The 26,019-nt window shown below is 39.8% G+C and overlaps 2 protein-coding genes and 1 long non-coding RNA gene across 5 annotated transcripts; 2 read left to right on the top strand and 1 right to left on the bottom strand.

Annotated features, from left to right (window-relative positions):
• The first annotated feature begins 261 nt into the window (after positions 1-261).
• On the top strand, positions 262-7,594 carry pdcd4b (programmed cell death 4b). Of its 2 annotated transcripts, none has more exons than XM_063883980.1 (11): positions 262-355; positions 845-937; positions 1,279-1,593; positions 2,844-3,052; positions 3,193-3,414; positions 4,839-4,936; positions 5,362-5,476; positions 6,145-6,252; positions 6,390-6,500; positions 6,611-6,750; positions 6,864-7,594. In XM_063883980.1, the coding sequence occupies exons 2-11, from the start codon at positions 895-897 to the stop codon at positions 6,922-6,924; spliced, it is 1,422 nt and encodes a 473-aa protein (XP_063740050.1). In that variant the 5' UTR covers positions 262-355; positions 845-894; the 3' UTR covers positions 6,925-7,594. The 2 variants fall into 2 exon arrangements, with proteins under 2 accessions (XP_063740050.1, XP_063740051.1); XM_063883981.1 differs by having other exon boundaries at positions 338-506.
• Positions 7,497-11,750, bottom strand: LOC134864755 (uncharacterized). The gene is made up of 4 exons (XR_010165869.1): positions 11,452-11,750; positions 9,611-9,716; positions 8,867-8,931; positions 7,497-8,235 (listed from the first exon to the last, which is right to left on the bottom strand). It is a non-coding gene; the product is annotated as an uncharacterized LOC134864755 (long non-coding RNA).
• Positions 11,102-25,754, top strand: shoc2 (SHOC2 leucine rich repeat scaffold protein). 2 transcript variants are annotated; one of them, XM_063883977.1, is made up of 9 exons: positions 11,102-11,195; positions 15,012-16,081; positions 16,552-16,689; positions 16,793-16,923; positions 17,262-17,450; positions 18,974-19,096; positions 19,504-19,641; positions 20,109-20,226; positions 21,174-25,754. In XM_063883977.1, exons 2-9 carry the CDS (start codon positions 15,379-15,381, stop codon positions 21,380-21,382), a joined length of 1,749 nt encoding a protein of 582 aa, XP_063740047.1. In that variant the 5' UTR covers positions 11,102-11,195; positions 15,012-15,378; the 3' UTR covers positions 21,383-25,754. The 2 variants fall into 2 exon arrangements, with proteins under 2 accessions (XP_063740047.1, XP_063740049.1); XM_063883979.1 differs by having other exon boundaries at positions 11,156-11,328.
• The last annotated feature ends 265 nt before the right edge of the window (positions 25,755-26,019 follow it).

The following is a 26,019-nucleotide window of genomic DNA, read 5'->3' as shown; positions in this document are numbered from 1 at the left end:
GGTTCAACCTCTTCCAGTGTTAATTATTAATAGCGTCCTAAAAACTCATCCTTATCAATATCATACTCGCCATCATTATAAAACACTGTAAACTTTGCAGTTGATGTAATATCCCAAAATAGAAAGAGCTGTTCTGCAGCAACACATCTAGAGGGCAGCACATTTCAAACCACAGCCAAAATGCGAGAAGAAAATTCCGTGTTGCATTTTCATTGGTTGTTTGTTTAAAAGCCCACACATCTCCAGCCAATCAGAAGAGCAAAACACAGCCCTCCGTGCGTGCGTTGCTGGGTAGATAAAACAAAAACAACAGGAAAGACTCGTTTCAGAGTTTGAGGCTTGGAAGCAACAGACGGTCAGGGATTTTGATTTGTTGTGAAATATTTGATCGAAATATCAAAGGAGATTTAAATGCATACTTTATGTCAGTGTCTTGGAGGATATAGGTGTTTTTGTTTGTCGCTGTCGCAAAAAGATGTTCAGCAGCCAGCTAAAGGACAGTTGCCGTTAGTGAAATATTATCTTTTACTGTCGATGCAACAACAACGGATATATGTCGAGTCAGCGATATATACCAACATGAAATAGACTCTTAACTGCAGATTAGCATATAGTGTTTGAGTAGTTATAGTTGTATGTGTGCAGTTAGATACTCGTCAGTCTTTTGACGCAGCTCTTTATCATGACAGGGAACATTGAAGCTAGCGCAACGCTAGCCATTGTTTGTCAACAGTGACTTTGAATGAAAGGGGGAGGGGAGGCTGATGCTTTGCAACATGCCTTGGCATGTTATTGATATCTATTTTCTACATATAACAATTATGTGTATTGTTATACATTGCAGGTATAATTTGCACGTGATTCTTCTGCAAAATCCCGTTTCTATTGTAAAATATGGCAACTGACTGCGAGGCCTGGCTCAACGCAAACCCCATTGGTGAGTGTGACGACGATTTAAATGCCTCATCCGTTGTGTCTGAATTGGGGCAATGGGGCTTTTTCGTGCGGAAGTGGTTTTGGTGCATATTTTTTTTATTATTTTGGCGTATATTGCATTTTGCTCTTCATCCTAAATATCGTGGGTGACAGCAGAGAGAAGTTGACTACAGTAAATAAGTGTTACTTTAAGCGTCTTTGCATGAGTTTATTGTTTATGCACATGACTACTAGGAAAGGGTTATCAGCTTTAGTATCCTTGATTAGTTATGCATGTAAATTCCACTTTCTCATAGTTTATTAACATGAACTTTTCCCCTTGTGTTCTTTGAAATCCAACAGAGGCAGACGACCTGAGTGACTCTTTTATATCTGGAGAAGAAGACAATGCAGGATTGGTTGTCAACAAGAACATCAAAAATGAGATCAATGGCAACTGGCTGTCCTCGTCGAGCAACAGCATCCATGAAGCGCGTCTCAAGGCGAAGGCCAAGCGGAGACTGAGGAAGAACTCCTCCAGGGACTCAGGCCGGGGGGACTCTCTCAGTGATAATGGGGACGTTATCCGGGGAACCTCGGTTGCCCCCACCAGCCCCAAGAGCAAGCTGCTGGACAGGAAGTCCCGCCTGGGCAAGGGCAGAGGTCTGCCAAAGAAAGGTATGTATGAAATTGTGATATGATGCTAAATAGATCCAATGTCTCAATTTCTGTTTTTTCAAAGAATAACCTCTTGCGGGTCATTTACACAAGCTAGTAAAAGTTAACAAAAGACCCTTTGGTGTTTCAGTGCTACATCGGTGGGGGGGGGGGCTTCATCACCATCTCACCTACTTGTTATCACCTGTTGGCATGCATCTATGAGCGATAAAAACGTTAGGATGTACTCAAATGGCTTAGTGGGTTTTAAAAGGTCACACCTATTTAAAAGTTCCCCTTTTTTACCAGCTGCTCTGCATTACTTGTGTACATTTCTATTAAAGGGTAAATAGTAACCTTTGTTTTTAGTGTACCTGAAGCTTCCTTTATTATTATTATTAGTTATGTCATGTGTATAAAACCCTTTGGACTGCCATGATTGCATACAGAGACAGCTGGCTTGTATTTAAAGAGTGTATTATAAAGTGACATAGGCACGGTTTGTGGCCCACTGTGTTTCCTGTGTATGAGATGTGTTGACTGTCTTTGTGCACAGGCTTGTAATGGGGCACCCTACTGGTTAAAGTGTTTACCTACTTACCTTACTTACTTTGTTTATCCAATATATTAATCAAACCAAAGGTGGCTTCTCTAAACTGCCTTACCTTTGACTATACTTTAGAATAACGCTTACACATGACAATGTAAATGCACCATTTAGACTATCTTCTGATAGTCCAGCTGTCTCTCTCTGTGGATCACTTCTCTGTCATTAGGCTGCAGGACAGTTTAGTCTATTTGTTGTTTTTCTGATGTGCAGGGAAACTTGAGCAAATGTAGATTCTCTTGGCATGATGTGTGTTGGTTTTTCTGGTTACATAAGAAAACTGTAACGCCAGTGGAGTCCTGTTGTTGCAGTCCATGAGCAGATTTTTTTGGCGAGAGCAAAATGGTATCTGCCATGTCTTAGTGCAGAAGTAGAGCTGTTTCGCACAAGCAGTGTGGGCTGCACTAAATATAGTGGCATGTCATATGCCACATTTCGAACAAATAGAGTCATGCTTCTGGTATATCTTGAACTGTCTTCAATCTGTTTGTGCTGACCTAAGGCTCAGCACATTTGTTTGCATAACACATAAAAAAGACGTCTCCTCCCCAGATATAGGGATTATTTCACAACAGGGTTGGTCCTTGAGTGAAAAAAAAGTAGAATAGTTTTGAATTTTTGTACGCATACAGATATGTCATGTCTAACGTTTCTTTGTCCACAGGAGGGGCTGGAGGGAAAGGTGTTTGGGGCCGGTCTGGGGAAGTTTATGGACTGGAGGTGGTCGATCAGAGAGACCCCAACTATGACGAAGCTCAGGAAAACTGTGTTTATGAGACTGTGGTTCCCCCGCTGGAAGAGAAGGACTTCCAGAAGACGGTCACCCCTATAGTGCAAGAGTACTTCGAACATGGAGACACAAATGAAGTAGCGGTAAGTGTGCAGAAAACCACATGTGAGAGAAATCGTGCTGATTGAGTGTGCAAAAACAGTCCTCTAACAGAAACAACAATTGACAGACATTCACACCACCTTAAAGCCAATGCACAGCTAAGGTCTGTCTCCCCTTCCAGGAGCTGCTTGCCGGACTGAACCTGGGTACCACGCGGAGCGAGGTGCCTTCGCTGGCCGTGTCTCTGGCCCTGGAGGCCAAGGCCAGCCACCGGGAGCTCACCTCCACGCTGCTGGCTGACCTGTACGGTTCGGTGCTGTCTCACAGCGACATGGAAAACTCCTTCGACAAACTGCTCCAACAGCTGCCCGATCTGGTGCTGGATACTCCCGGAGCCCCACAGGTGAGCCTTCTGAGGGGTTAAGAGAAAAGTGTTTCTACACATGTAGCTCAATAAGCCATTTATTAAATGTGTGTTGCACTACCTTTTTTAAATTGTTGTGAATTCAGGATGTGTATTAACTTAAAAATCCAAACTATAAAAAAAGAGCTGTGAGAGGATTTAGATTTGATTCTCTAAATGACATGCAAATGACAACCAAAAACACAGGGGTATTGTGCAAAAGAGGCTCGAATAGGTCCGTCCCTTTTGCCGTAAACACACAAGACGCGTCAGACCTGTTATCTGAAAGTGTGTTTTCTGTTGGAGGTGGCATGGTTGTGTTTCAGCAGTCTGTGGTGGAGCGGAGGGGGAACAACGCTGTGGGTTTATGTGTCTCTGTGTTTGAAAACACTGTTGTGTGTGTGTGTGTGTGTGTGTGTGTGTGTGTATTTGAGCTCTTTCCTTTTCAGCCTGCACAGACATGAGATCTCTGTCCATTGTCTGTCTGCACTCGCAAAGTGCAAGCTCAGCATAGGACGGCAAAGGGTTATTGCCCCCCCCCCACACCTACCCCTCCTGTCACCGTCTCATTGGGGCTCACATGTCATATCTGTCCCACTCTCCCCCTCTTCTGTGGGTTTAAAGGGGCATTATGTATCTGCCCTGCCCCCAACCTCCTTCCCTTCACCCCTTTTACTCTCTCTTTCTCGGTTTCACACACTCACACTCCTCTCTCTCTCCTCATGTGCCTGCCAGTCTGGCCACAGCCACGGGTCAAAGGAGACTGAGCTGCCTCTTGTTTGAAGGGGAACAATGATCAGTGATGAGCGCAGCCTTAGTGCTGGCCAGAAGAGCAAAGCCAGCTCTTTCCTTTCCCCTAAATCATGCACCCGACTACTGTAAACAAATATCACGTGTGACTGCCAGTCATCGAGCATGGCATTGTTTTGGTTGGACCTGTAGTTCTTAAAAATGAAAGTATTTTGGGATTGTGGCCTAATAATGAGTAACAACATTGTTTTTTTTAAGGAAGTTTTTATGAATAAAATGTTATGTTTTCTAATGCAACAAACCTATTTACTGTGGCGGGATGACATATTTCCTTAAAGTAAGAAAATACAACTTAGAAGTTCCAAAATTCAATGGAAGTACAAATAAAATAGTGAACCTTTCAGACTGTGTCTTTCTGAACAAAATGTTCACACCTCAATTTATTTTTGAACACTTCCCGTACAAGAGTCAGTCATTCGTGAACACAATTTCCTCTACTTTTATCTACAGTCTTTATGTCGCCTTTTGCCTTACTTGCATTAAAGGGACATGCTTTAAGAGGAGTGGACAGAATAAGAGGTCTTTTATAAAATATAAAATAGCCTTTTTCAACATGTTGCCTTGAAATGTGTTTTGGTTTGTTAATATTCTTCCCTTGTGTGTTAATCACCCAGTTGGTGGGCCAATTCATTGCACGCGCTGTGAGCGACAACATACTGTCCAAGAGTTACATCGAGGGCTACAAAGGCAGAGTTGACTGTCAATACACGAGGTATGTGGTTATTAGTGCCGAAATTTACATTTTATCATGAAAATCCTGCAAGATTATATCAGGGTTTCAAATGTTAGGAAGTAATATTATAGTGGATTATTAAAGATAAAAGGGTATTTAGTCAAAAGTATCATAGAGATGAATGAAAAAGTCATATCATTAAATGTGTGGAAGAATCTGAACCTGAGGTAAATGTTAATCAACACAAGCATACATGTGTCAAAGGAAACAAATCATGTGAGATCTAGGTCACACCCAAAGTGTTTTTCAGAAATACAACAATGTGATCTGGTAAAGCTGTTTGTATATTAGTTGAGAACAGTGTGATCATGAGCAGATTGGAGATGTGGGACAGTAAAGAATGAAAGACAATGTTGCAGTGTGATAACTCTTACGAAACAACCCTTTTTTTTTCTTTCTTGCAGAGCGTCACTCGACCGGGCAGCAGTGCTGCTGAAAATGAGTAGGGGGGGCCTACGCATAGACAACCAGTGGGGGGCCGGCGGGGGCCAGAGACCTGTCATACAGCTTATGAAAGAGGTACATTAAAAAAGCAAAGACACAGATGATGGACCTTGACTGTATGACTAATAATAATAATAATAATTGTGTGTGTGAAAGTAAATATTTTCTGTTATAACGCTGTAAATGGTTCGGTAACTTCACCACAGTTAATATCTGGTTTGTGACCAGGTAGAAATGGCATACAGGGGAAAATGCTAACTCTTTATTTATTCCAAAGAACTCTTAATTGAACCATTTTTTTGCAAACATTTCAGCCCTCACTTGAGTACATGGTCTTTTTTTCCCACATGCTCATAAAAGACAGGATAATACATTGACATTTGAAACCCTCTTGATGCACCTGTCAGGATCCCTTTCTGTTGAGAAAGGTATACCGAAGAATATTAGGTGTGATATCCTCTTCATGAACATCTATTCTTCCAAGAAAGCCCTCACATCTTCAAGTCTAACAATTCCTTACAGTAACGGCTTCCTCTGCTCTGTCCCGTCTATATTTAACAATCCGGACTCCAAACGTAGGAATGTTCATTAAATTCATTTTTGAGTTTTAACAATTTGTTTTAACAGTGACTTGCATGCATATCATCTGTACTGTCCTGGTTTTCATTCTCACTCTGTTGCTACTTAAACTCCTCAATTTCCCCACAGGGATTAATAAAGGTTCATCTTATCTTATCTGTCAGGTGAACCTGCTGCTGAAGGAGTACATCCTGTCCGGGGACATTAAGGAGGCTGAGCGGTGCCTGAGGGATCTGGAGGTCCCACATTTCCACCATCAGTTTGTCTATGAGGTAAACACTGCATTACTTTGAGACAGAACAGTCCACACTCAGTCTTTCCTTATAGCATCACATATCAGGTTCAGTTTGGATATTAGCCAATGTTTTGAGTACTAATGCATGGCTGTGGACACTTTTATTTTTCCCAGGCGATAGTGTTGGTGTTGGAGTCCAAAGGAGAGAAAACTTTGAGAATGGTTCTGCAGCTTCTCAAGTCTCTCTCTGCTTCCTCCGTCATCACCGTGGACCAAATGAGAAGGGTAAGGTGCCTCCTGGTGTCGGAACGATGCACTGCACCATGTAGCAGCTCATGGTTTGATATCCTTGGAAGATACTTTTTTTTAATTTAGTTTCTTTTTTCCTGTCATAGGGCTTTGAAAGAGTTTATATGGACATTGCTGAAATCAACATTGATGTCCCTCGTGCCTACTACATCCTGGAGCAGTTTGTCGATAAGAGCTTCATTATGGGAATCATTGATGTCAAGTTAAGAGATCTTTGTCCCTGTCGGTAAGTGCAGCCTATTGGTTTTTCTCAGATACACCCTTAACACTTTTTTCCTCTTTAAAATAAAAAGTATTATTATGTATTAATAATTGTTGATTCTTTTTGTCTTTTTTCAGAGGTCGGAAGAGATTTGTCAGCGAGGGAGATGGTGGTGTTGTCAAACTCGAAAGTTACTGAGGAGCCATTTCTATGTGCCGGATGTCCTGAACCGAAGAGGATGAAGCTACTTTTTTTACTTGCATATTTTCCAAAATAGTTGGGTTTGAATTTTTCCCCTTCTAACAGTCAAAAGAATGTACATTTCTCAAATTGAGGCTGGGTGTTTAAAAAAAACTGCACTTTTGATGCACCCTGAAGTAGAGCACTTTCTTCAAGGTGTTTCAATATAAACATTTACATAAGCTAACCCTTAAAGTGCCACACCTCGCAGTGTCAGTCATTCCATGTTGTTTTGTACAGTATTTTCTTAAGTTCACTGCCACTCCTTTTGTGTTTTGTAGAAAGCAGTGTTTGTACGAAGATGACTGGTTTGTGTCAAAAGCTTTATAAAAAGGGGATGAAAAAAAGAAAGAAAGGGGAGCACGTTGGTTAGATTAAATACTGTCTCCCTAACTAGCTGCTGTTTCTATGCTGTGTTGGCTTTTCTTTTTTCTTTTACCCTTTCAATTACACAAAGATTATTTTAGTTGAAGGCATCAAGACACGAGTACATTTCAAAAACGAATACCAGTTGAATAAATTCACAAAAATGTGTTTTAGAGTGTTTATTTTTATACCTAGGGAATACTGGTGAGTGAAATGTACCACGTATTGTTCCATTTTTGTTCATTAAATCAATATTCAACAACCCAAGGCTGTATTTGTAATTGACACAATATTAACATGTATCACATCTTTATTCTTTGATCTGACAAATAAACTGCTCTGCTCTACATTCACTCAATAAGGAAGCTGTTAACTGATGTTCTCTGGTTATGCATTAATGCCAAATCACAGATGCAGTAATATACATGGAAAAATGGTATGAAGCGCACAGGTCTTAATTTTCAACCACGCTGGCTACGATAGATGTAATCTCAACAATGACATGCAGTAGATCAACAATAAAACATTTAGACTTCCCGAAGTGTGAAGGAGGTTTAAGCTCAGGTGGCTTCTCCCTTCTAAGCTTATGTACTCTGTGAAGCCAAACCACTAACTTCTTGACATTGACTGTTCTTACAAAAACATGTTCTACCCGTGTGTAAAAATCTGGGTTTGTGCCATCCATCTGAAGGACCATCCTGCCAGTTTGACCATTCATGTTGTTATGAAACCTCCAATCAGGCGTCTACTGAAACTGCTCCTTCATTGCCAGTTCCTGCAGCTTGACGGCCTTTTGAGCCTCCATCTGCATCTTCTCCAGTTTCTCCAGTGTGACTGATTTGAGTGGGAGCAGCTTTGGCTTACACAAAACCATGGTAGGCACATCTTCCATGGAAAGTTGCCCTGCGGATTTTGCCAAAACAGAAAACAACATAAATACTCAACAGCTACTTTGGCTTGAATGCAAAAACATTAAGACTTGGCTTGATTGTAGCTATTTTTCATAGAAGTCCCTCACAGAGAAGCAGTGAAAAAATGTATCTACAGACATTAAATAAAGTAATGCAACTGTGATAGCATCACTGGCAAACAGGAGCCCTTAGTATTTTAAAAGGAGGACCACGTGTTATATCTGTAGGTGCTCAGTTGTGAATCATTACATAATTGTTTGCTGATGTTTTAAACTATGTTTATACTGATGGACAGTTTTAAATCACTCCCATTAAATTATCTGGAAACTTAACAGTCTGCCCATAAATGACTTGTGTAAGAAAAGAATGCACTTTTATCGCCATAAACTATTTCATTATCCATCTACGATATTGCCCCTGATTATATACGTTTTTGTACAGCACCAAATGTCAATGGTGTTGAGCTGTAAGAGTGACTGTAAAGAGCGGTCACAGAGCACCCACTGACTCATTTTGCAAGCTTTTGCACATTTCTAAACAGTTCACATGTTGTATTGAGTTTCACAAACAGCCTTTTGTTTGGAAGTACTGCTGTCCAAATAGCTAACTGCTGTGGTACCCACCTTGTTTAGGCAGAACTTCTCTGAATATTGACTTGACTTCTGGCATTGTGTCTTCTTGGGGCTTGCTGAAAGGTAAACATTTTAGTTTGTTAAATGTAACCACTTTTATCTGACATACTGACACTGTCCATTATGAAACCAAGGTTTTCTGACAGTGAACTTAATATCTGCTAATGCAAGCAGCTCTGGTTAAAAAAGAGCTGAAAATAGTTTTAAATGTGACATGGGATCATCAGGATATCTGTTGATGTTGCTGCTGGTATTCTTTAGTTGTTTTTAGTGACAAGTTACCTAGTTTAATATCAGTATATGCCAAAAGAGTAACATCAGTAAGACAATGCAACAAAGGAAAACTCAGACCAAGATAACCCTAGAACATCCTGTAGGAAATAATAATCATTTAACATATAACAAATACAACAAAATATGTATTATCTGTGTAATATTTTACTTGCAATACTATTATCTGGCTGCAATCTCATTACAGTTTCCTTCGACTAATTTAGAGATTTCGAGTTAAAATCGGACAACGTAGTGCATAGCATAACAGCCGATAGTTAGCTCAAAACTATAGCTAGCTTTAGCACGTACTATCACAACATATGCCCAGCAATAGTAGCGGTATCTGTCTTTTATCAAACTAACAGTCAAATATAACTCTTACAGTTGACAATACACCTATTTATATTTATTGTGTCATTTGCGAACACGTTTAAATCATAACAAAATGGAAAAAAAACCCACCTTTAGCAACAGGAAGAGATTACGGTGGTTGTCAAGCCAACGCTTGCGTGAGAATCACGTGACGTTCTTCTCTTTTTGTTTATCAGGCACAGTACTGCACTGACACCTGCAGGCAGGACAGCGGAACTCTCAGTCAGGACGATCTCTGTTTCCCAATGTTTAATACACAGTTTTGCATAATTGTTGCAGTAATATGTACCATGACGTGAATGTAGTTAGACATTAACAGCTTTATTTCAGTTTATGCTACTTTATTATTCTATTCCACTGTTTTATAGACGAGAACATGTACTGTCTACTCATTTAGATTTAGTTCACCGTGGCGGAAAATTGAATTTATTTAATAAATGTGCTAAATGTTATTTTACTTGGATGTTTCTGTTTTATTGTACATATTGTGAACATTTTAACACTAGGATGTGGGTTTCATATTCTTGAAAGAGGAACGTCTCTGTGATTATCTTAAATATTAGCTTAAGGTTTGCATAAGTGCACATAGTTTGGAAGCCAACCGAGCTGCAGTATTAATTTATCCAAGTGATAAAGAATATTGAAACTTCCAGTTGACACTCACGGTGAATTTAATATTTTTGTGTGAAATATGAAATATTCTGGATGCGACAGTTCCACTTTCAAATGAGAAATATTATAAGAATATTTGCTGGATTTTTCGATTATTTGGGGAAATCATAGCAAACTCAAATTATGGTTCAAAAGCATTATTCTATATGTGTTGTCTTTCATATAGTGGTGGAAGAAGTATTTGAATCAGTTAAATGTATCACCACACTGCAGAAATACTCTGTTACAAATAAAAGTCCTGCATTTAAACTTTTACTTAAAGAAAAAGAGTAAAGGAATCAAAATATTCTTAAATATATAAATTGTATGCAGGTCAGGGCGGCCATATTTCTGGATAATATTTATGATATTCTTGGATGACAATAACTAATGGTTGATATCTTTAATGTTCTGTCTGATCAATGTGGAGAACATTCTAATTGTTTGGTATATATTTAATGTTTCGCACAATTTACACCAAAGCAAATTCCTTGTATGTGTAAACTTACTAGTTAATAAAAACAATTCTGATTCTGGTATTGCTTTACAAACTGCTGCTTAGGGGAACATTAAAGCCTCTTTGATACAATATTGTCATAATTCATTGAATAAATATTTTGTAGTGGAGTCAAATGAACATTGGCATCTGAGAATTAGTGGAGTAAAAGTATAAAGTAACAGAATACAGAAATACTCTAATAAATGTATGTACTCTTACATTCAACCACTGTCTGTAGGGAATGTTTAAACACCATTGATATTGTAGGGGTTTCGTAACGAAATATAAGTCTCCTTTTTATTATTTAATACAAAACAGAAAACAAGGTATTTGACTTGCGTAGCATTTTTATGTAAATTAAGCCAATGTTTATCTAGGAATATTTGATTGTATTTCAAAGTCTCGTGATAACATTGGTTAGGCGTGCGAATGACGCAGTTTGGTGGCAGGGGAGGGAGGGGAGCGGAGCAGCAGTGTAGGAAAAGAGGAGGAAGCAGCAAGGATGGCGGAGTCACACCTCTGAAGGTAAAACAGTTATATTATCACATTAACAGTGGTCGTTTTAGCCACACAGCATGGTTTCGCATCACCCCGGGGATAACACCCTCTCCGGTCTCTCGCTGCGGCGTGTTTATGGTTTAAGTGTCATTTTGAGCTGGTGAGTACGAACGCACTCTTTTGTTCAGCTACGGAATGGCCGCTGTTTTTCAGAGTGTTTTCTTTTTTTCCTCGGCTAATATTCAACAAAGGCTTTATATACTGTGTTACAGTTAGTTTTTACCTTGTGTTTCTTAAATGGCCGCTCTCAAGAAATATCCCCTGCCTCCACCGGCTGTTCTCTTTGGGTGTCTGCTGCCCGCTCAGTTGGCCGCAGTAGAGCTTTCCCTCTCGGTCAGACTCACGGCGGACGGGTCGGTCCGACAGCCGCTATGCTCGGGCCTACACACAGCTAGCTCTGCTTGTATAAAAGCTATCCGCCGGATGTTAATTAATTTGTCAGGCAAGTCCCTGACCCCTTTGTAACATGTAATTCGCATAGCAATAGGTCTTGGTATTATAATGTTACATTTGCCGTTACTTTTCCTCATTTGACTCTGAATATCGCTCGCTAAAACGCTGCTAGATGCTGGGCTAACTTGCTCGCTAGCTGACGTTAGCACGTTAGCGTTTGGGCATAACTGACGTTTGCTTTGCTGTTGACGTTTAGCTTAGCTCCTTTTATTTCCTGCCTTGTTGTCACTCGTTTTAGTCGGGTAAGCTACAATTTTTTCCTCTTTTTAACGATTGTTCGAGGAATAATTGTATTTTAGATTTTATCTCTCAGTTACTTTCAACATTAGTTTGGGTAACATTAGATATTTTAGCCTACGTGAACTGGCTAACTACTATCAACGTTAGTTAGCTAACATTCGTTTATGTTGGGTTAAGGTTTAGCATGACTACTGTTCACGTCACACCAATGATCAGTGCCAAAACACATAGAGGGCTTATCGTAAATATCCATATTATGAACATTAATTAATCTCGAAGGGTGATTTCCTGATCTGTACCGTTTTTGTCAGTAATCTGTTTGCCAGGATTTGTCATTGGCACACGTACGTTAGCCATCAGGCTAGCGTCCTGTGGAGTCCTGTGTATTAGCAGTAGCTGATATCTGCCACCTCACCTAGTTTGCTATTTCTTCCTCATATTGCACAAATAACCATGTCACTGACAGCCAAGGTTATTAATGGTTTTTTAAAATTATTATTTTGCTTCGGTAGTAGCACACTGTCAACATGAACAAAGGAGCTGAGTTTTGAATCCAAATCTGTGGTAAATGTTGTTGTATCACAGCACTTCATTCATTCTATCAGTTTGATTGCATTCGCTGCATTGGTGCTTTTGTTATTTAATCTTAAGGCATTAAAAGGAGCAAACAAAAGCATGAGAACAGCAAACTGTTATGCCAAGGCCTAAATGCACTAGCACTGTCAGATCCTAATGGAAACTTCATGAGTCTCTATGTGGTTTGCAAGTGCCATGAAATGTGTAGTGGCACTTTATGGTGGTGTTGTGTGTTTGCTGATGCACATGCATTAGCTTTTATCCAAAGCTGTGCATAAGTTGGACCTAATATTTATATCTACTGAATGAGTGATATTGAACAAATGGGAACCCTATAATGCTTGCAGGTTTGGTTCGTGAGAAATTGCTATGTTAAATTTACATTATCCAATGCTTTTGGCCAACATATGCCACAAGGGAATCTTTAATTAAGTCCCCCCATATCTGGACACTAGACAGTTGTGAAGGCTAGGAAAGATTGGACATTTTTATAAAGCATCCACTGATAGTTGCATTTAAAAAATAAATAAAAAAAACTTGACTTATTGCTCAGACTGTAAGCCAGTCATTACATGCATGTACATTTAGTGAACATTACCATAAACCGTCAAGCGGGAAACAGCCAAACACAACATCAGGAATCCCCCCTTCTTTTAAACAGCTATTGCTATCAGTATTAAACCACTGTGTTTTGCAGAAACTCATGCATGCACTTGAAAACGCTATCCATGAGTATGCCTGCATTGGTTTCTTTTATATATGTTTTGTTATGACCAACACCTGACCCGAGTCATAAATATCAATACAAATAGTAAGAGATAACTAGGACATGAATTTGCTCTATAGGATGTCCAACTTTTTCTCTGGGCTTGTTTGGTCTTATATTTGGTGCAAACAGAAAAACATAAAGTCTGTAGATACAGAGATAAATCTAAACACAATCACAAGTTTGCATGCGGTTTGTTATACACCGACCAGGGAGTACAACCATAAAAGGAAGTTGCTTGCACAGTTTGACTGAGCTGTCTCTTGCAGTTGTGCTGGCCTGGTTATTCTCATTTAATTGTAATACTTATTTCGTACACATCTATGCCTATAACAGTCAGTGTTTCATGCTTACCCTTCTGTTCACGAGGGTCTAAAAGAGCAGCAGATACTTTTCCTATGTACAGAACAGACTGTCAAACATTCTATCATGTTAGGGGGGCTGCTATTGACCCAGTATTTCTTTTACCCAAAAGGTCATATGACCTGTTGTTGTGGAGACTTTATGCTTTGAAGGCCACTTCTAAAGATTTCTCTGGCAGTCCTAACCTTTTCACTTAGCTATGATCCTGATCCAAAACTGCCTTTCTTTTTGACTGTGGCTTTGCTTTTGCTAGTGCAGGACACACAGTCACAGAGTAGCAACAGAAACGGAGACATCCCGCCAGAGACATAATGGCTCAGTTTGTCATGCAAAGATACAACAAGTAGAGAATTTGGTCTGGATGTCTTTTTAAATGTAAATATTCAGTGTGATTGTTATGTTTCATGCCATGTAGTGGATGGCCGAATGCATGTTTAGGTGGGGCTGTAGGCATACAGTAATGTCAACACCCTCTCGGCCATGTTTGTTTAGCAGGAGTAAGTTGGTGTGAGGTTATGCTCAGTACCTTCAACAGATTTGTTTGGAGTGGCACATCATGGTCCTGACAACCAACCAACCAAACCTGTTGAAGTCTTGCTGTTTTTTGTCTCATGAATAAGGAAGCATATTGTGAGGGTATTATAACCTCTTTTTATTGTACTTGCAGGTCTCTTTTCACATGAAGCAGCTTACATTGCACCATAAGTTCAAACAATGGTTTATTGACATTGTTATATCTTCTTTTTTTTTATAGCAGTTACATTTGTTGAGCAAAGAGTGTCAGTGTGGATTTGTTGTGGCAGGAAGGCGTGGACACGTTGAGTTCAGACTTTCTTTCCAGCATGAAAAAGTTCTAAACTTACAGCAGTTCTTCAGATGTGTGGTTAACCTGCAAAATGTTGCAGAAAAATGAGCGAATGAGGAAATTGCCAAGGGTTTTTGTCCACTGCATGCATTGCTTGCTTTCGTGCTTGTGTTCGAACGAGTGCCCATTTTTCTTAACTGAACAAAGTGTGGACTTTTTGACTATTCCACCAAATTTTGGGGGGATTTATTCAGATCCTGCAGACGAGGTTCTAAGACTCTGTGATGATGACTGTAAAGAAGTGACTTAATTCACCAAATATTTCAAGCAGTGTTGCATATATTCACTACAGATGCTGGATGAATGACAGAGATACAGGTGATATATTTCAGACAATATGCATAACATTTAGTAAAACAATCAATTATCTACAGCAAGTTATTATTATTATTTGAGAGAACCTTATACAGGCAGTTTATTGCATTTTTTCCCAATTCCCCCTCACTTTACAGCAGAAGCATACTCTGATCTGAAAGTGTGAAAATGATCTTACATTTTCTTTTTTCTTTTTCCCTAACAGCAAACCTTCGAAGGATTAAAAAAAACCTTGATGACCTTTGCAGCCCGAAATAACTTGTATCCAAGGTCCTGGGATTGTATGCAGTTCAAACACTTAAGCATGTGGCCCATGGGTGCCACAGTCCTGCTACTTCAAAGGATCTCTTCTCCCATGGAGTTTTAACAAAAGGAACAAAGTTTCAAAAGTATCCAAAAAACCCTTTGGATCACCAGGCACTTGTTTCAAGGATAATCATAAATGTGTGGACCTGTACAGGGATGTTTTCTTTAAAAGCCTACTTGACTGTATGTGTCCCTTTTTTCCCGAATAAGTAACTGACAAAAGAGACTCCCATGAGCAACTCTGCAGGAGGCCCGATAACGTCGACATGAGTAGTACTTTAGGCAAAGAAAAAGATTCGAAAGAAAAGGACCCCAAAGGTGGTCAAGCCGGAAAAGAAAGGGAAAAAGAGGCCAAGGCTCTAGCCGGCTTAGTCAAAGATGGTGGTAAAGAAACGAAGACCAAAGGGAAAGATGCCAAAGATGGAAAGAAGGACACCAGCAGCTCGACACCGGGTGTTGCCTTCTCGGTTGACAATACGATTAAGCGGCCAAACCCGGCACCAGGTACGCGCAAGAAGTCCAGCAATGCCGAGGTGATCAAAGAGCTCAACAAGTGCCGGGAGGAGACCGCAACGAGACTGGACCTATCCAAACGGTCCATTCACATGCTGCCCACCTCCATTAAGGAGTTGACGCAGCTGTCTGAACTCTACTTATACAGCAACAAGCTGCAGAGCCTGCCGGCTGAGGTGGGTTGCCTGTCAAGTCTGATCACTCTGGCCCTGAGCGAAAACTCCCTGACCAGTTTGCCTGACTCCCTGGACTCCCTTAAGAAGCTACGAATGCTCGACCTCCGGCACAACAAGCTGAGAGAGATACCGGCTGTTGTCTACCGACTAACATCCCTGACCACGCTGTACCTGCGCTTCAACCGCATCACAACCGTGGAGAAGGACATCCGAAACCTTTCCAAGCTCACTATGCTCAGCATTCGGGAGAACAAGATTAAACAGCTGCCGGCAGAGATAGGTGAGCAACCTCGCTCTGTAAAAACAGGGGTTAAAATCCCCAAATCAAGAAAACACCATTTTAGTCTAGTGGTCATGAGAAATCAAATAACGGTAATTGGAAGCCATTGGGTTTATCGCATTAAGCTAGTTAATCCCAACCAAATTATATGTGCTCATAGAATATTTGTCAAGTATTGTATTTTTGAATACAAGAATCTTATACTATGCTGGACTTTGGCTCCCTGCATAAAAACATATGTTACTATTAAAAATCACATGTATAACTGAATGTTGAAGCAGTGAATCCAGCGTCCCATTGTATTTCATGTGCTATATTAAACATGCTAGGTACTTGAGCTATGGACCATTGTCATCTCACCTTTTAAAGGAATGAGAAAGATAGATTTCCTCAGAGCAGCAGAGTGGGTAACAGTAAATGCTTTCATCTTGACTAAAGTTGATCCCAATTGTGTGTGCATCTTTCTGCAGGGGAGCTATGCAATCTCATAACTCTGGATGTGGCACATAACCAGTTAGAACACCTACCGAAGGAGATCGGGAATTGCACACAGATAACCAACCTCGACCTGCAGCACAATGAGCTCTTGGACCTACCAGAGACTATAGGTAGATGAAGTACAGTATATCTTATATATTAGAACTCAAGAGCAAAGGTATTGTCTGTGGCTCCAACTAGATACATGCTGTAATGTTTCTTTTGTCGTTGTAGGCAACCTGGCAAGCATAAATCGCTTAGGGCTGCGATACAATAGATTGTCAGCGATCCCCAGATCATTAGCCCAATGCCGAGAGCTGGAGGAGCTAAACCTGGAGAACAACAACATCTCTGTGTTGCCTGAGGTAGGTGGATCCAAATACACAATGCTGATTGAATAAAACTAACTTCGTAACAAATGATCATTTTAATTATCACTTGCAGTCTTCATTTATATTATACTAACATCAAATATTTCCTGCAATTCTTGCAAAAACAAAGGATCAAACAACAAATAAATGTGAATGCCTCGAGCCCTCTGTACCTGTGCTCTGAAATGAAGTCTAAAACTCCGGCTGTTTACATTCGTTAGCCTCTTTGTTTCCTGTGTGTGAGCGAGCTCCTCCAAAGCATGCCAGGGAAAGAGCGTAGCCTACATTGATAGAGTCTGTCCTGATGGTTTGTCATGTCTGTGTTTGGCTAGGGCCTTCTTTCAAGTTTGGTCAACCTGACCAGTCTAACACTGGCGAGGAACTGCTTCCAGTCCTACCCTGTGGGGGGGCCATCCCAGTTCTCCACCATCTACTCCCTCAACATGGAGCACAACCGCATCAACAAAATCCCCTTTGGCATCTTCTCCAGGGCCAAAGTGCTGAGCAAGCTTAACATGAAGGTATGTTTGTTTGTATACATGTTTGCCTGGGAAGTTATTGGGAAAAGGTCTGAAGTCATTTTTAAATGTGTCGAAAAAGGATTGAATGATCCACATAGTTTTGTCAGCTTTGAACCTTTGTTTTTTGCTTATGTCTGGTGTGACCGGGGCATCGCAGACGTTTTTGATTAAAGGTCTCGTAATATGCTAAATTTGAACAATATATTGTAGGGCAATATCTATACAAAACATGTCTGTGAAGTGTTTTGCTCAAAATACCAAACAGATCACCCATTGTAGCATGCCTCATCCCCCTCTTTCAGCCCTGTTCCTGAGGTGCTGATTCTGTTACTGTCACTTTAAATTTGAGCTGACCTGAAGCTGGCCACGCCCCTTTGGAGCGTCACGCATGAGAGGTTTCTAATGGAGAAACTCAGCTAAATGCTGCCGTGATTAAACACCATGTTATGTTCCAAACCACATCAAGCTTTATTTCTGAGACACTTCTCAGTGATTCCCACTAGAACAGGGACATATGTATTATATATACAACAACTCTAAGTCCCTCCTGCAGACATCCTGCTGAATACACAGACACACAGAGGTGCTGCAGAGGGCAAATGTATATGGGGGACGATAGGTTGGGACGTGTCAAGTGGGTGGGACGTTGCCAGGAGTTCAATGTAAAGCCAGCGCACATTTCAGTTATGACGTCATAACCGAAGCAAATCTGGATCAGCTCGTTTCTCCCCTCGATGTGGGTAAGGAGGAAAAGAGAGAGGGTTGTGTTTTCTGACACATTGTGAGTATCCTTACACACCGGGGACATCAAAGACATCAAAAAGTGCATTTTGCATAACGGGGGACCTTTAATAGACCTTTTTCACCTCAGGTATTTTACTTTTCTAAATGGGAAAGACAAGTGATTTTAATAACATTAAAGATGGCTGTGTTCTATTCAAGTTCCATCAAGCCTCGACAGTGAGGCAGTCTGCCAGAAACCCTGAAACCGTATTAGCTAATATCAGCTATGTGTTTTTTATGTTGATACCTCTGTATTTCCTGCAGTAACCTGTCAAAATAGTTTCTGTAAAAAACCAAGTTGTACTGTGAGAATGAACTGGATCTTCTACCTGGGTGATACTGTGTTAAAACTTTAAGTAACTCTATAATGTACAAGGTTTTAAATCTTAACAAATCATCTATAAACGTGTAGGTCTTCAGCACTATGAAGTGTTGACTTTGCTAAATTTATAATAAAGCTGAGCCCTCACTGTAAAAGTGGGTATGAATATTTTCTAAAACTGAACAAGGTTTAATGATTTAATTGTTTTAAAGGATTTTAGTTGTGTGTACATTTTTATAGCGCCTATTGTAGAAGGTTCAGCAATATATACATCAATATTATTACATATACATTGTTAAATCCCAGTTTTGCCACTATAATACAACACCTTTAGATAGAGCTGCATCAAAGACAATCCAGTTTGCTCATAGTGTTGTTCTGATCTAAGGCTAATAAAGGTATGCCATAATCTTTTCAGGACAACCAGTTGACATCGCTGCCGCTGGACTTTGGCACATGGACGAGCATGGTCGAGCTTAACCTGGCCACCAATCAGCTGACAAAGATCCCAGAGGACGTCTGTGGTTTAGTCTCTCTGGAGGTGAGTCTTGCATTTACAGTCACAATTTAGCTTGCGCAATACCAAGTGAGTTTATCGAAGACGTACAAAGAGTTTATTTTGTGATTAAAGTGTTGGAGCCAATATGTCCAGACATTACAGCCCTTATCTCATGAGTAAATCCTTGAGGCATTTAGCCTTGTTTGACAAATATGGATAATAAGAGGGCCAAAGGGCTTTACTAAGCAACCCTTACTCATGGCATTACATGTTGGGTTTGGTTAAAAGTTACAGCACAAACCTCCCGACCTAAGTACAGGCTGGAGATGGTTTAGTTATTAACAAGAATATTCTTCTTCATGTGTTGCTTGACATGTTCTGACTGAAACGGTAAAGCAATCTCTCCTGTTTCTTTTTGGATATAAACTTGTTGTTGTTTTTGGTCCCAGGTGTTAATATTGTCCAATAATCTTCTCAAGAAGTTACCACATGGTATTGGGAATTTGAGAAAGCTACGGGAGCTCGACTTGGAGGAAAACAAGTTGGAATGTCTACCTAATGAAATTGCTTATCTTAAAGATTTACAGGTAAGTTTTCCCAGAATGCAGTTCTCTCCACTGTAACTGAAGCTCTTTATTGGTGTTTGCAGATTGTTGTTGTATATGTTTGTTTCTGTTGCTATGGGAACATTTTGTAAGGCTCATTTTCAAGTTAATTAAAACAATTCTGAATTTGGCTGTGGTAATAAAACCCACTGCAGCAGATGGCGATGCATTCCTATAATGTGGTTCTTTATTTGCTTTAAAAAATATGGCTAATTAAAACCGGGAACTAATGAGAACCTGAATAAGTAGCAAAAACACTTTTGGTAATTACGCGGGTCAAACAATACTCAACCTTTGGTTATTGGGTTGAAATATCAAACTGAGGAAAACCCATAACAATAAATGTAAACACTTACAGTCATTGGCGATGAGTCAGACAGCCGACAATAACGTTGGATAGTCATCAAATGTGATGCACATTCTAAAGTCTGCTCTTTCCCCCTCATAAGAAATTGGTGTTGACAAATAATCAGCTGACCACGTTACCCAGAGGCATCGGCCACCTCACCAACCTAACTCACCTGGGTTTGGGGGAGAACCTGCTGCAACACCTCCCAGAGGAGATAGGTAAGTACATTAGAAAAAAACATTAGCTGAGTATTCTTCGCTGACGATGCCAAACTTGTATTTCTCTTGGTGAAGGATCATTTATTTTGCCAAGTTCTTAAAATGTAACTTCAGAAATGAGTTGTATCGTAATTTGTTTCCTTGATAAAAGCTAAACTTAACCAATCGGATTTGAGAGCTTAACAGTATGGCCCACCTTTGACCCTCCCTGTGTGTGATTGGGTGGTGACCGCTGGGGTTAACCGTTTAGCCAGAGATTAAAACGTGTGGAGAAAGCAGCAGAAGGGGGGGGGGTGTATTTTTAGAGGTTTCAGACCCGATGCCAAAGTAAAGAAGAAATACACCTGAATACATTTCTAGTGACAGTATAAAGTGTTTGAACATCATCTCTAATACTTTATCTTTCAAAAACAAACTCCACTGCACTAATGCACTGAAGAAACAGATGCTCTAATAGAATAAATGATGTGTTTATTTCAGAAGACACATTTGTGCATATTTTTGTTCCAATTCTACAGCCCTGTGAAGCATTAGGATGTATTCCTGTTTCATATGTGTTATATCCTACTCTAGAGGCCCTTAAAACTCTAAAGCTCATGTATACCATCACTGAACCACAGAATCATTTGGTCAACAGTCATTTTAGGACTCTTTTTGTCCCCAAAATTGCTACTTTATCGCATTGCTTCGAGGCTGTTGCTCTCAGACCCTCTTCCCTTGATGATAATAATAATAATAATAATAATAATAATAATAACAATACTACATGTTATTTATATATAGTGCTTTACAAACAAGTAAAGAAAAAAGGTGGAATGGGGTGAGGGGTTAGAGGAGTTTAGGAGTTGAAGGCAAGAGTGAAAAGGTGAGTTTTCAGGTCTTTTTGGAGTGATGTCACTGAGGCCGCTTCAGTTCGTGCCTCCTCTAACGGTAGCGTCTGTCCTCAGGTACACTGGAGAACCTGGAGGAGCTGTACCTCAACGACAACCCCAACCTGCGCAGCCTCCCCTTCGAGCTGGCCCTCTGCAGCAAGCTGTCCATCATGAGCATCGAGAACTGTCCCCTCAGCCACCTGCCGCCCCAGATTGTCGCGGGGGGCCCCTCCTTCATCATCCAGTTCCTCAAGATGCAGGGACCGTACCGTGCCATGGTCTGAGCCCAAAGCAGCTCACTCCCAGTCCTACTTAACTCCATCCCCTCCACTCGCTCTGCACCCTCTGCCCGCCCCCATTACGTGTATCATACACTGTAAAGAAAACAGACTTGCCACAATCAGTGTCGGGGGCAAACACACGGAGGAAGAGGGAGAACAAGATGATGCTTCTTTCACCATCCTCGGGCAGAAACGGGGCGACTCGTTGGAGACTTGACTTCTGTTCATCACGGTCATTTCCGGACCCCGGCCGCCCCTGCTCATGTTTCATTCCGTATCATACAAGAGGAAGATGTTCCATCTCTTTGCCAAAACTGAAGATATATAAAGTTATATATATTGAGTAACTGTGAGCTAAGTGGCAAGTCTTTTAACCATATAAACCGTGCTCCCATTGCCAATGTATTTACAGTAATTACAAGCATCTGTTATGTGAGCAAGGATACAATTGTATGCAAAAACAAACAAAAAAAGTCTTTGGAACTTCACATTTACTGCTGCTGCTGTAATTTTAACGTTGTCATCTTGTTATATTTTCTTTTGGTATCCACTTTTTTTTACATCACCTTCGCTCAAGATAACTTATGTTAACGGCTTCTTGACCACAGAGAACAAAGGTCTAACGATGGCATGTTTATAATATCTTTTTGTATTTTTTTTACCTGTTTTAGTTTATTTTCAAAAACTGTGCCTATGTTTAGAGTGATCCAGTGGTTCATTTCTAAACACCATTGTCCATGAGAATACAAAGATATAAATTATTTAAATAATTCATTTTTTATTACTGCTGTTTTTAAGTTAGTTTTACTTTTGCTGTTGCATCAATCTGTTCAAGCAAGTGGTATCATTTGTAAAATAGGGTAATTGGAGATCTTTTTAACAAATAACAGCAGCAGTTGTTAAAGCTAGAAACTTATACATATGAGAAATGCCAATCATGAATGCTTGAAAAAAAAAAAGAAGCAAGATGGACTTTCTCCCGTGCGGGTGGTGCTGCGACCCCCGTCAATATTGCTTTTATGTGACAAAAAGGTATTTGGAAAAAAGTCAAACCTACACAGGTGATGGGATAAACGATGAGATGTTTTTATACATGTATACAAATCCTGGTTGTTGCCTTGAGTGCAATTTTAGTTCTGTTTACTGGTTTGATATTATCTTCAGTGTTGGGCTGCATAGCTGTCATTCAATTGTTCATTGACCAACATATCAAGCATTTTTAAAAAGACGTTATCTTGGTCTCTTGCGCTGTGGTGAGTGTATCAGAGCTTCAAAAAAGGTTTGATAATAAATCATTGACAGGTAACACTTCCTTCTGTTAATATCCTTAATTTCTCAGTATTGTTTTGCTTTTGACAGGGGGGCATACAAATCTTAATTACATGATGGAAAATGTTCCCTTGATTTAGATTCCTTATGTAATTATATTTTCTTCTTAAATATCTTCTTTTGTCCCACACTGTCCCAGCAATGCTGCTGCTCTTATGCACTTTTTTAAAAAGACATTGGCATCCTCTATAAAAAAACAAACACAGTAGCCTCTCATTGGTTATTTTGAATGGGGGCATTTTGTTTCATAAAGTATTTTATCTGTTTGAATAACGGTTTATCATGTAAATTTGTATCAATTGAACATACATGTTGGGCTCAGAATATACTAGTCATTTTTTGGGGGGGGAAGTTTTATCCTGTCAATCTTAAAAGGGTCTGGATGAGATGTTTTAAGGTTCGTATATCCTGCTTTCTCCATTGCAAGTGAAATGGCTTACTGCAGTTCAGATCAGCGTTGTTTATTTGAAATCAATTTGCATTGAGTGTTTTCTTTTTTCTAAATGATGAAATGTGTATTTAGTTAGTATTATTTCAAGTGACTGTACATTAAAAATCCCAACAAAAGGTAATCAAACCAAACTTTTATTTCTTTATGAAGACGTGTTGCATCCCAGCTCTATATTCAATCATGATTCTGTTTTGTATTGAAACGTGTGGGTCTACTTTTTTGCAGCAGCTTGGTGTGTTTTATTGGGCTGTGGCTCGTCTCCTCTCGGGGTGTGGAGTGATGTGCCGCTGCTTCTGATTTACCAGCAGAACCTGTTGCTGCTTTTCGTGGACTGAAACATATGCTGTACAACAGAGGGAGGGGGGGGGGGGGGTCCACTCCCAATACTGATACAGACTTCACTCGAAAACCTGACGAGGGACAAATCCACTGACCGTTTTGATTTGGTGTCAGGACCGGTGGTTTTTCTCACAGATCAAATCGTTCGAAAACAATGATGATACGACACAACAAGGTGCATATATGAGCTATACGCAGTTACAGTACAAGACTGTCGGAAAAAGACAACAAAACAAATTGTAAAAAGGGCTTTCTGTGTTCACGCTCAACAACACACCGGAGGCATTGCATTCCTGGGTTTTCTATAAAAGCTTTGGAAGTTATTTTTTTGTGTATTTACTTTTAGCTGTAAACAATTGTGTGAAAAATGCCTTCAACGAGTACTCAAAAGTGAGACGTGCATTAGGTATGCAGCGAGAGTGCTGTGACCCATTTTTACATTCGGTCTCTGTGGTTTTTGCGTTTATCATGTGCCATTTTGCAAGCTTGAGGATGACTGTGTATGAAGATGCAGAGGATGATGGGAGGTGGGACACAAACTGAACTAGGCTAATGGACCGGAGAGAAATTTTCAGATCCTGGAATGTAGTTTAAATGTGCTGTGGAGGAGACGGAGATCACCGGCGAGCACGTTCAGTTTCAGTTGTGACTTCTTGGATCAAAAATGATGACAACGTATTGCATACTGGTGCATCCAAAATATTTGGAGTATAATTGGTGTTTATTTTTCTATTGTCTGTGATTTTTAGGCCGTGGAAAGCATCCCAGATCAAAGTCATTTCTCTCATTTTGCTTTTTATTCTGGATCATACAACATGTCCTTCTTTTGCCTGGTTATTTTGTACAGGAAACAAGCATGTTGAACACATATTTGACATGATTTGTCTTGGTCAGAATCTGGCGTTTTTTTGCGTAGAGGACTTGGATTTAGTGGCTATTTGGTGTATCTGCAAATGCTCCCTTTTTGTATATTGCAAAGGGTATCGAAGCATTGTGTGGCAATGCTTATCCTACTTAATCTACATTGACAAGCAGCCTTAATGGTCTTTTTTATGTGTTTGTTTGGCTATTCCTTGTGTCTATGGCCACTGACTGTACTTGATGACAAGCAACTGGTCGTTACGATGTAAATTTGGGTCTAGTTTCATTCTGTTTTATTTTTTTCCTTTTACTCTGTACAGTAATCTGACATTACGGTAGACTCAGTATTACGAAATCTGTAATGTGATGAGAGTTTTACAGAGAGATAGTGCAATGGAAGATAATGCCATTATGCTACCAGGTGGATGTGCATTAGCTTGCGTCTCACTTGTCTTTGGCATTAAAGGGGAATTCCACCAAAACTGGCTTGCATTGTTATTCTGCAAAGGTAGATCTCTTTCGCCAGAAATTACCAGGATATTTTTCTTAGCAAGTCATATCAGCATTGAGTAATAAAGATCAAGGGAAGTTAAAGTATGTGACATCAGCATCAGTAGTCTGCGATTGTTGTAACCTTAATAGACATTCTTTATCAAAACTCAGCAGTTTTCCAAAATAGATCAAATCCGTCTTGAGAGCACATTTAGACATAAACATCTGCTTTTTGTAGTTAAACCAAGTCTCTTTTGGTGGAAAGGCCCTTTTAATGGGAAGCCTCCAGCTCCCCCACTATTTTATCTTCAAACATTTTCTTGCCTTATGCGCACCAAACAAAACCTTTATAACCGTTCAATTTAATCAACAAAGACAGATAATCTCTTAACTTTTTTCTTTCTTTAATGTCAGTAAAGGGATCTGGGTCCAGAGATGAACAGATGTTTAAAGCAATGGTTTTGGGTCAGTTGTCTCTTGACTGGACGAGCAGATGCAGACATGACTACCTCTACGTGAGTTTTCATTGCTAACCCCAGCGACCAACATCCAGTCTGAGGTGTTTCTACCTGTGTACATACAAAGTTGCGTGTTGGCAGCAGGAACTTGGATTTGGACTAGCAATTCAACCACAAATTGTTTTACTTAGCATCCTTCTGTTGTTTTATTTTGGTTTTACACCTATACCAAGTATTATTTGGCAAATGAAAAAGAGGAAAATGGTGTGCTTGGTTGTAAATGACAAACTTTATCAATGCCGCCCCATTGTAAGACAATTATTCTGAAACCAACTAGTTGCAGAGTGCTACTTTGCAAATGAGTGAAAATTACCATGTTTGGTGATGTTCTGTATGTACATACATCTTTTTAACTGTAATAAACCGATAAATATTTACAAATTTATGATGTGCTTCTTGTCCTTTTATTAATTTCGATAAACAGAGGAGAGCAAGTAACATTTATATTTTGACCAAAATTAAGTCGATATTGTATTTAAAAGCATAGTGATTTTTATCCCTAATGGATTATAGTGCATTTGATTTTCTCCCTTTAGAAAGCATTTTGACACAACTAAAAAAAAAGCTTTTGGTCATAAATCTCAGAGGATATATTAACAGTTTCAATTCTTAGTTAGCTGTCCTCACACTTCCAGTGAAGAAACAATTAT

The sequence above is a fragment of the Eleginops maclovinus genome, chromosome 5 (assembly GCF_036324505.1).
Source record: "Eleginops maclovinus isolate JMC-PN-2008 ecotype Puerto Natales chromosome 5, JC_Emac_rtc_rv5, whole genome shotgun sequence".
Classification (NCBI taxonomy): Eukaryota; Metazoa; Chordata; class Actinopteri; order Perciformes; family Eleginopidae; genus Eleginops; species Eleginops maclovinus.
Note: the sequence above shows the minus strand (reverse complement) of the source record. Positions and strands in the feature narration are given on the sequence as shown.

Coding starts and splice junctions, on each gene's coding strand:
- pdcd4b (XM_063883980.1), top strand. CDS start 895: ATGGCAACTGACTGCGAGGCCTGGCTCAACGCAAACCCCATTG. Junction 938..1,278: donor GCTCAACGCAAACCCCATTG/GTGAGTGTGACG, acceptor GAAATCCAACAG/AGGCAGACGACCTGAGTGAC. Junction 3,053..3,192: donor GAGACACAAATGAAGTAGCG/GTAAGTGTGCAG, acceptor CTCCCCTTCCAG/GAGCTGCTTGCCGGACTGAA.
- shoc2 (XM_063883977.1), top strand. CDS start 15,379: ATGAGTAGTACTTTAGGCAAAGAAAAAGATTCGAAAGAAAAGGACCCC. Junction 19,642..20,108: donor CTTATCTTAAAGATTTACAG/GTAAGTTTTCCC, acceptor CCCCCTCATAAG/AAATTGGTGTTGACAAATAA. Junction 20,227..21,173: donor ACACCTCCCAGAGGAGATAG/GTAAGTACATTA, acceptor GTCTGTCCTCAG/GTACACTGGAGAACCTGGAG.